This window comes from Peromyscus californicus, unplaced genomic scaffold (assembly GCF_007827085.1).
Source record: "Peromyscus californicus insignis strain IS unplaced genomic scaffold, ASM782708v3 Scaffold_7__1_contigs__length_154581171, whole genome shotgun sequence".
NCBI lineage: Eukaryota > Metazoa > Chordata > Mammalia > Rodentia > Cricetidae > Peromyscus > Peromyscus californicus.
Window position 1 is genome coordinate 6,897,093 of NW_026294595.1, and position 10,270 is coordinate 6,907,362.

Here is a 10,270-nt window from a genome sequence, read left to right on the forward strand (position 1 = left end):
CACCCGTTCACTGTGGTCCTATAAGCAACCCTATGAAACTCATTAGGTCACACACACAAAAACAACCACCAAACAAACATGAATGTTAGTAGGGAGACTCGTCAGGAAGAGGAGACCAGCAGGGGTAGGAAGGTGTCACGAGAGGAGAGGGTAATGGTGATTAGGTGAATATGATCAAAATACCTTATATACATGAAACCCATCATTGCGTATAATTAAAATATATGCTAAGAGAAACACTTCAGAGCCAGGGGTGACCCTGGACACAGACCTCGAGCAGCAAGGCCTGCTACTCCCTATCTGTCAGACCCCTCCTCAGGCGGGGGGGGGGGGGGGGGTGTCAGCCGGTGGGTTCACAGGGAATGTGGGGAGGGGCTGCCTTTAAGAGCTTTTCCAAAGCAGGATCCTGTGATGTGGAAGGGGCAGGGACCAGGAGACCCTCTGGGTCCCTGGAGCACCTTGGTATGAAACACTCTGGAAACAGAGACTCAAGTCAAGGCCCTGGAGAAGTGAACATCTCCTTCTGGACACCCCTTCCCTGGTGGGTGACTGGGAGCAGAGGCCACTGGACCCATCTGTGGACATCAAGATTTCCAGGGACTGTGCCTGGGCCACAGGGGCCTATTTATTTGTCTATTATTTATTTAGCAGAACTGAGGATGGAGCCCAGGGCCCTGGGCACACTAGGCAAGTGCGCTACCCACTGACTGGATCCCTAAGCCCTCTCCAGGCTCTCTTGCCTCAGGGCCTCCCAGGCAGCCCTGGCTCTGAGAAGCTGACTTGGTAGTCCTGCACTCTTCAAGCAGGTCTATGGTGTAGGCTGGAGGGCTGGATTGTGTTAGCTCTATTCCCTCATGGCCAGGTTCACCAGCTTCTGGACACCAGTCACGGTGTCGGACTGGATCCCTGAGATACAACAATCTAGGAACATCTCAAGTGGATTAGACTTGAGGTTTTGGAGCAGTTAGAGTTCTCTGGGCTTATGACCACAGAAGACCCAAGTATGAACCACACATGATGGTGCATGCCTTGCTAGGCTAGGGCAGGGGGGATGGTTTACGAGTTTGAAGCTAGTCTGGGCTACCTACCAAATTTAGTGTCAGCCTAAATCACACATTGAGACCTGGTACCAAACTAAATAAATAAAAGAGTCAGATGTGAGGCTAGTGATGCATGCCAGCACTCCAGTGGTAAAGGGGAAAGGAAAAAGGAAAAGACAGACTGGATGAGAGGCGGAGGCAGGAGGATGGGAAGTTCAAAGTCACCTTTGGCTACATAGGGAATTTGGGCCAGCCTGGGCTGTACAGGATCCTGTTTCAGAGAAAGGGGGTCAGGGAGGCCTAGCAGAGTCCTGGGGGAAGAGTACCCACACCAGGAATCAAGAGACAGGCAGGCCTTGGTTGTGGGTCTTGTACCTGGAACAGCCAGCCTTTGAAGCTGTCCCAGGGTCCTGAGCTAGGCCACCTCCCCTTCACTCTAACTCTGACCTATTGTTTTGCAGACCCGGAACTGTGGCCCAGTTCATACTCTAGAGTCCCACTGGTCACTCAGCCCTCGATTTTCAGAGCCTAGAATATTCTACCTGCCCAGCTCCTCTGAGACTCTGGGATCTGTCTTTCCTGACTGAAAATTCTTGGGGGCTCTGCCCACACCAGTCTTCCTCACACCCATTCGTCACCAAAGACTCGGGGTTACCTTTTATTTATATATTAGTTTGTTTTAAAGCAAAGGTCTTTTTTTGTTAGTTTGTTTGTTTTTTTCGAGACAGGGTTTCTCTGTGGTGTTTTGGTGCCTGTCCTGGATCTCGCTTTGTAGACCAGGCTGGCCTCGAACTCACAGAGATCCTCCTACCTCTGCCTCCCGAGTGCTGGGATTAAAGGCATGCGTCACCACCGCCCGGCCAAGCAAGGTCTTGAAATGTAGCCTTGGCTCGCCTCAAACTCCCTTGTAGACCAGGCTGGCTCAGCTTTGCACTCACAGAGATCCCCCTGCCTCTGCCCCCAAGTGCTGGGATTAAAGGTGTAAGCCACCACATCTGGCTTTCAAGGATACCTTTTAAACTAAAATGTTTAGTAAATTGAAAAGTTGTTTTTCGTGCTGTGGGAGATAGAACCTGGGGCCTCCCATGTACTCGGCAAATCTTCCACCACTGAGCTATATCCCCAGCTTATGGATACCTTTTAAGGTCACAAAGGTAGAGGGGTGGATCCCCTAGGGCTGAGACTGAAGGGGCTGGAAGGGTGGGGAGGCCACTGGTACCTCAAGAGCAACAGGATCTGATGGCCACACAGTCCCCACAGCTTGGCTCAACTTCCCTTCTGCTCTTTCACCATCCAGGGACCTGAGGGGACAGATTCTAGTGGTGTAGTCTCTCTGGCATGGGGTCAGGGGTGAGGCTGCATCCTACATACCTGTTTAGGATCCCCTCCCAGGTCCGTCCCTTCCCTCAGGGCTAACCGCCAGAGAGTTCAGGGTTGGGGTGGGAGGCCAGGAGCAGCAAGTAGGTGGATCAGTGAGCCCGATCAGTCCAGTGCAGGGCCAGGAGACTTCAGCCTTAGGTCAGATGTCCAGGTGCAGCCCGTAAGTGAACCATCATCTCAGGGGAGACACAGGCTAGCACCTGAGATCTGCTTTAAGGCTGCTGGCCAGTCCTCCAGGGAGGAAATGGCTTCCCTTAAGGACTAGGCTCAAATCAGCTCAGGAGGGGCTGAGACCCCTGACCCGGGCCACTAAGTTCCCCTGCTTAGAGGGATCTTCTCACTGACTTTTCAAGGGCAATCCTGCCCTTTCAACCAAAGTAACTGGAGTACGCAGGGCAGTGTGCGGTCATCCCTCCCCACCACACCTACTTTTCCCAAGTTTGCCTGGCACTGTGGTTGAAAGCAGCCACATCTAAGGACGCATGACCTAGGACAGGGGCTACCCCTGAGAGTTCAGGTGCTCCCCTGTCAGCTCCTGTAAATGGCAGCGGGGTCATGACACTCCCAGGCCAGTCTTTTGGACACCTCACACCCTGTGCCAAGGCCAAGCTCGGTGGCTCAGAACAGGATGTCCCATTCTTCCCTGTCTAGAGTGTTCACTCTCAGCTGCCCCACCCTTCCCCAAACAAGGAAGCTGCACAGGATCGGGCGGAGCGGGACGTTTTTGGTGTTCAGCAGGTGTGGGTGGGCGGGGCCTTCACCACACACACCATCTTGATTTTCTGATGAGCTAGGGGCTGATGGGGGGCAGGAGATGGTCCAGATCTGAGTTGTTGACCTAGATGAAGGGGTACAGACAGTGCCCTCATGCCTGCCAGACTCCAGAGCTCTGCCAACGTCCCTCCTGTCCCCTCCCCTGTAGCCCTTCCTGTCACTCAACCTTGTGCAACCCTGACCTGGGGGAGAAAGGGACAGAAATCTTGCCAAGTATTTCAGCAGGACATGCTGGCAATTGCCTCACACTTCCTGGACTTGGTAAAGAATGGACCCCCCCACAGCACGAGGGCTGGCAGCCAGGTGGCCCATAAAGAGTCTCCCTGGGGAGTCCTCCTCATTCTCTTCCTCCTCCTCCTCCCTACTGGACCCAGTCCAGTCACTGCTGAAACCATGGCCCTGGGTGTCCTGTGTCTAGCACTTACCCTGCTTGGGGTCCTGCAGAGCCAGGCCCAGGACTCGACTGAGAACTTGATCCCCGCCCCATCTCTGCTCAAGGTCCCCCTGCAGCCAGGCTTCCAGAAGGACCAGGTAGGAACCTGGAAGGGCAGCTGCAGGAGGGAGTGGGGGAAACGGGGAGCAGATGAGAGAAGCCAAAGACTTCATGGGCAGGCGGCACTGGGGAGGGTGGAGGGAATTCTGGGAGTCCAGGGTTCGGGTTTCACTCACCCTGCATCCCAGTGGACGCTCTACCTCACTCTGCTCTGACAGTTACTCTGACAGAGCTTCACAGGACTAGACCCCCTCTCCCGTAATCGCCACTGTCCGTGTAAGGTAGGAATCTCTTCAGTCACTCTGCATTGAGGAGGGAACTGAAGTCCAACAGGCCCCTGCCCAGCACCACCCCACCCTGCCAACGCAGGGCTAACTCCACCTAGGGTCTTATCTAGCCTTGGAGGAGTCTGACTCCTGCCAGTATCTGTAGACAGACCAAGCCTGAGGCCCTGCTGCCCTCCAGCTGGGGTGCCTGGAGGTACCAACAAGGCCAGCGCAGGAGGAGCAGCCTGTGAGGCCATCCCTGGCTCCGTCTGGCATTAGCCCCTTGCAGTTTCAGGGGAGGTGGTATGTTGTGGGCCTGGCAGGCAATGCGGTCCAGAAGGAAGAAGAAGGACGCTTTACGATGTACAGCACCACCTATGATCTGCAAGAGGACAACAGCTACAATGTCACTTCCATCCTGCTCAGGTGAGCCCTGTCACCCCGCATCACAGCCAAGGACTTGATCCATTTCTTGCTCTTTCCTCCCCTCCATTCCTGTCTTCTGCCAAGTGAGGATGGACACACAATCCATAGTAAACAAGGGGGAGAGGGGCTGGGGAGAGGGCCCAGTCCACAGAGCACATGCCATGTCAGCAGAGATTCTGAGTTCCAGCCCCCTGAACCAGCATAAAGAAGCTGGGTGTGGCATCCCAGCCCTAGGGGGTGTGGGGGTGTGGTGTGGCATGGGGGGGAGAGCATGGGGAGCGGGGTGTCGGGTGGAACTAGGATCCCTAGGACTCCCTGGGTAGGCATTCTAATCCAATCAGTGAGCTGCAGGTTCGGTGAGAGAGAGAGACCTTGTCTCAAAAATAAGGTGGAGAGAGGGTGGGGTTGGGGAGATGGTCCAGTGGTTAAGAGCACTGGCTGCTCTTCCAGAAGACCGGAGTTTGATTCCCAGCACCCACATGGCAGCTCACAACTGACTGTGACTCCAGTTCTAAGGGATTCCTCTTTTTTGTTTTGTTTTGGTTTGGATTTTTTCGAGACACGGTTTGTAGCTAGCGTTTTCCTGCCTGGCCCACAGTCAGGGCAAATCTCTCTCACCTGCCAGTCCCACAGCCTCTCAGACCCGACCAAGTAAACACAGAGACTTATATTGGTTACAAACTGTATGGCCGTGGCAGGCTTCTTGCTAACTGTTCTTACAGCTTAAATTAATCCATTTCCATTAATCTATACCTTGCCACGTGGCATGTGGCTTACTGGCATCTTCACATGCTGTTTGTCATCGTGGGGGCTGGCAGTGTCTGACTCAGCCTTCCACTTCCCAGCTTTATTCTCCTCCTTGTCCCGCCTACACTTCCTGCCTGGCCACTGGCCAATCAGTGATTTATTTATTGACCAATCAGCAACACGCTTGACATACAGATCATCCCACAGCAATGGTTTTTCTGCGTAACCCTGGCTGTCCTTCCTGGAACTCACTTGGTAGCCCAGGCTGGCTTGAACTCACAGAGATCCACCTGCTTCTGCCTCCCAAGTGCTGGGATTAAAGGCATGTGCCACCACTGCTGGGCCTACATCCTCTTCTGTCCCCACAGGCACCTGTACACGAACGTCGCACAGACATGCTGACAAAACACCCATAATTACCATGACATAACTGCACCAAACCCAAGGCTGTGAACTTGCAAGGCAAGCACTCTGCCACTGAGCTAAATCCCTAATCCCAACAACAGCTTTTTTATTGTTTTTCGATACCGGGTTTCTCCGTGTAGTTTTGGTGCCTGTCCGGGATCTTGCTCTGTAGACCAGGCTGGCCTCAAACTCACAGAGATCTGCCTGGCTCTGCCTCCTGAGTGCTGGGATTAAAGGTGTGCGCCACCACCGCCCGGCCCAACAATAATTTTTTAATTAAAAAAATAAGGTGGAGAATGATGGAGATAGATACCAGATATTGCTCTCAGGCCTCCATACGCACACACAGACATGTGAACGCATACACAGACACACATCAAAAAGAAAGAATAGGAGAGAGGAGGGACATTGAGTAGCCTACCTGTGGCCTTTATCCAGGGCCTCCAGGGAGGTGGCTTTAGAGGAGCCACTATGCCTCAGAAGGAGCTGGTGAGCCCCTGTGTCAGATGCTGTACCTTCAAGATGCAGTAAGCCATTGGCACAGCCACCTGAGCAAGGATTGATGGGCAACTAGGAGTGAACCAGCCCCCAGGGCACCTCGCCCTATGCTAGGGCTTGATCTGGGGCTCCTACAAGGACAGTCTTGGCTCAGCTGGAGCCAGGGAGAATGGGGGAGGGTGCCGCCGGAGTGGGAAGAACAGGGAAGTCAGGCGGTCTGTCGGTCTGTCGGGGAGATGATGGTGGTGGAGCCAGGGCTTGGAGAGGGCAGCCGGGGCTCACCAGCTGCACTCTGATTCTGACTCTGGCAGCTGGGTAGGCTGGAGCTGGAGTAAAGTATTCGAGAGCAAAGGGTAGATGAAGATTTGGGGAGCGCAGCTCTGGGGGATGGTATTGAGTGGGACTTGAGGAAAAGCTATATTTGGCCTAAGGGCTAGGAGTGTAGTGCTCAGCTTGGAGCAGGCTGGCAGCTCAGAAAAAGCTGCCTTAACTGCCAAGGGAGGTGGCAGAGAGGAGGCAGGGAAAAGAGTGGGGATCCTTGCCTAGAGCCTGGATGTGTGTGTGTGGGAGGCCACCCAGGAAAGGCACCGGGAGGAGGGACTGTGTGTGCTGGGGAAGGGTCTCAGCAGGGTCAGGCAGGGCACACTCAGAGGGGGAAGGCTCAGGTGCATCTAAGATGGGTGGGTGGGGCCTCCCGCCAGGTTTGGGGACAGGCTATTATCAGTTAGATGGACACAGGGGTGGGGAACACCAGAATTCTAGCCCCACCTGTCCCAATCCAAGGAGCATTCCAGGCTGTATCATATCCTTGCTCACTCCCATCTCTCCCACAGGGACCAGCGCTGTGACTACTGGATCAGAACTTTTGTTCCAAGCTCCAGGGCTGGCCGGTTCACCCTGGGAAACATTCGCAGTGAGTCCCAAATGGAGTGGGGCCCTTGTCCCTCCACCCAGACCTTCTTATGGGGAGAACATTATGAAAGTTGGGGAGAAAGTGCATATGCCCTCTTCCTCTCCACCAGGGCAGAACTTATCCTTGTCCTTCACACCTGCAGGTTATCCTAAGGTACGGAGCTACAATGTACAAGTGGCCGCTACCGACTACGACCAGTTTGCCATGGTATTTTTCAAGAAGATTTCTGGAAGAAAGCAGTACTTCAAAATCACCCTTTATGGTGAGTTCTTGGCTGACTCTTAGGGACTCACCTCAAGGTTGGAATCCCAAGGTCTCAGCCCAGGGAGCGGTCTTTCTGCAGACCTCCACGGAAAACAAGTCTGAGACCTCATTCACTAGTTGAGTGACACTGAGGGAGTGCCCTGCAGACACTCTCTGCCAATCTGGGTTGCAGGAAGAACCAAGGAATTGCCCGCTGAACTGAAGGAGCGCTTTGTCCGCTTTGCCAAGTCTCTGGGCCTTACAGATGACCATATCATCTTCTCTGTCCCCACCGGTAATGGCCAGTGGGGGTGAGGGGCAAGGGATGTGGGGATGCGGGGACTGTCCAGGCTGATACCTACCCCACCAGAGAAAGGGAAGACACAGTCCCCTGCTCTAGCCACTGGAATCCACTTTGAGGTCTGGAAGACTCAGTGACACCCTGGGGTCTATGAAACCCTCAGGGATCCCGGCCCCAAGTTTCCCTTCTGGCAGCTGACCCGAGACATTCCCAGACGAGGATTCCAGGTCCATGTGCAAACATCCTCAGGCTTGCTGCCCCATGCCACTCCCGCCTACAGTCGAAGGCTATTTCCTCTCCAAACCTTGCCGTCTCGGGCCTTGCCCCATCCCATAACTTGGAAGACATCTTGTTTTCAAGTAGCCTGGGCAGGAGGCTCCAGCCAGGCCCCACAGAGCCACCAGCTGAGAGGCTACCAAGGCCCAGCGGGCAAACAGGCAGAAAGCCTGGGTCCATGAGCCGCTATGGACCTCCCACTCCTGCCCTACAGCGGCCCTTTAGGCCTTTCTCACACACTATCTGTTCCACATGGGTCCCTTGGCTCCCCAACCCTGAAAAAAGCCCCAGATATTTTGTAGTTGGGCTAGTCTGGACCTGGCGAAGCACAGGCTCCTGGCAGTCAGATATCACAAATGCTTGCCCCTCTGCTCTATTCTGATGAACTTTCTTGCCTACAGACCAATGCATTGACAACTGAACAGGCGGTGAGTGTGGCTGACTGGGATGGGCAGGGGCCGGGTGGGAAGGCCAGGGCACAGGGGACTGGGATCTCCACCTTGCCTCTGTTCCTCCTCTGAACTGTGGGTGTCCTGATTCTGCTATAGTCTCTTAGGTGCCTCCTGTCTGTCCCCAGCCCCATCTTTCCTGTTTCCAGAGAGCCACCTGCTTACCCCACCAGCCACGATACCAGTGAGCACCAGATGACTCTTCTTATTGGGCAGCACTGCCCAGCCACCTGTCCCAGTGACATCCCCTTGTCTGCTAAATAAATGCATGCCTCCAGTTCTCTGAGTCTGTGTTGCTTAACCCCATAATAATGAGGGAAAAGGCAAAGGGCGGGCTCACACCAGCATTATTCCAGCATGATGGTAGGGCTGCGGAGAGAAGACTGAGGGAAAAGAAGGTACCAGAACTCCAGCCTCCACAGCTTCACCATCACGGCCACTAACGGCCCCGCGTCCCTCCTGCGCGGAACAACACCGCACTTGCTGCTGTTTTGGCTTGGTACCCCTGGTCAAGGCCTGGGCTCACCTCCAGGGCAGTATGAGCTCCTCCATGCCTTGCCTCCAAGGAGTATCTTGTACTTGGGTACTGCCACAGGTCCCAAAGGGGCAGCCCCTCTGGAACTGGGAAGCTGGAAGAGCCTGGAGGGGGTATGAGATACAGTCATCCCACACTCATCTGGATCCTGTGATTGCTAGGAGTCGGAGGCCATTTCTCTCCCCCCTTGCCAGAATGCATGAGGTCCAAATGAACCCCTCTTTCCCATCTCACACACATATGCTGCCCCTTTCACCTTGGCCGAGGAGATGCGTGTGCCTAGGTGGTGACCACCCCACTCTCAGTCCTGCAGGGGGGCAGCACAGACCTGAGACCCAGCTCATCAGATGGCGTTGAAATCTGGGCTGGATTTCAGGAAGAGATGGCACAGGATGAGCAGCTAGTGAGGTATCGAGGCCGTGTTCAAGCCCAGAAAGGTTCCAGGATGAGCGGTACATCTAAGGCCTACTGGTTAAAGCCTCAGTGGCTGGCCATGTAAGGATGCTACACCACACATACTTCACTCCTGGGCTCCAATCTGACTGCGGATCTAATTTCTTTCTTTCTTTTGGGTCAGAGTCTTACTATATATCCCTGGCTGGTCTGGAACTCTATGTAGAGCAGACTGGCCTTGAACTCATAAGAGCTCTGCCTGCTTCTGCTTCCAAAGTGCTGGGATTAAAGGTGTGTGCCACCATGCCCAGCTTATTGATGTGGATGTTTTACTTGCTTATATGTGTATGAACCACATACATGCAGTTCCAGAAGGAGGAGTCTGATCACCTGGAGCTGAAGTTACATAGAGTCATGAGCCACCATATGAGTGTTGGGAATTGAACCCAGGTCCTTCAAAACAGACTGTTCTTAAACACTGAACCAACTCGCCAGTTGTTATTTTTATTTTTTACTTTTAATGATGTGTGTGTGTGTGTGTGTGTGTGTGTGTGTGTGTGTCTGTGTATAGATAGGTATGCGCACATGAGTGCAGGTGTTGAGGTCAGAGGCATTGGATTTCCCTGGAGCTGGCGTTACAGGTGGGTGTCAACTGTCTAAAGTGGGTGCTGAGAACTGAACTCAGGATCTCCGCAAGTGCACTATGTGCTCTTAACTGCTGAGCCATCTCTCCTGCCTAGATCCAGTTTCTTGTGTTGGATCAAGGAAGTCAGCTTCCCATAACCTCTTGCTTCTGTGGGCCCTTCAAATCAAACTCTCATGGCACAGATAGGGCTTTGTTTTTTCTTCCTGCTGATGCAAATCGAAATACATGGCCAGTTACAGCAGCATGCACAAGTATTCTCTTCCAGTTCTGGATGTCTAGGTTTGCGTTAGTTACATGGTGTCCACAGGGTCGTGCTCCCTGTGGGGTTCTGGGGAAGAACCCTTTTCCCTGCCTTTCCTGCTTTACTGAAGTCCCTATGCCGAGAACACCGGGCACCCTGGACTAGCCACTGTGACACCAGGAACAACCTGCTGACGCCATGGGGTCTCCTGGTCATTACAGATATACGAGTCCTGGTAAGGGCC

General features: G+C 53.8%; 1 protein-coding gene across 2 annotated transcripts; it reads left to right on the forward strand.

Moving 5' to 3' along the window:
• The first annotated feature begins 360 nt into the window (after nt 1–360).
• Nucleotides 361–8,488, forward strand: Lcn2 (lipocalin 2). 2 transcript variants are annotated; one of them, XM_052724077.1, is made up of 7 exons: nt 361–3,725; nt 4,243–4,379; nt 6,863–6,942; nt 7,085–7,204; nt 7,379–7,480; nt 8,164–8,190; nt 8,311–8,488. In XM_052724077.1, the coding sequence occupies exons 1-6, from the start codon at nt 3,288–3,290 to the stop codon at nt 8,181–8,183; spliced, it is 897 nt and encodes a 298-aa protein (XP_052580037.1). In that variant the 5' UTR covers nt 361–3,287; the 3' UTR covers nt 8,184–8,190; nt 8,311–8,488. The 2 variants fall into 2 exon arrangements, with proteins under 2 accessions (XP_052580037.1, XP_052580036.1); XM_052724076.1 differs by having other exon boundaries at nt 365–3,725; nt 8,340–8,488.
• The last annotated feature ends 1,782 nt before the right edge of the window (nt 8,489–10,270 follow it).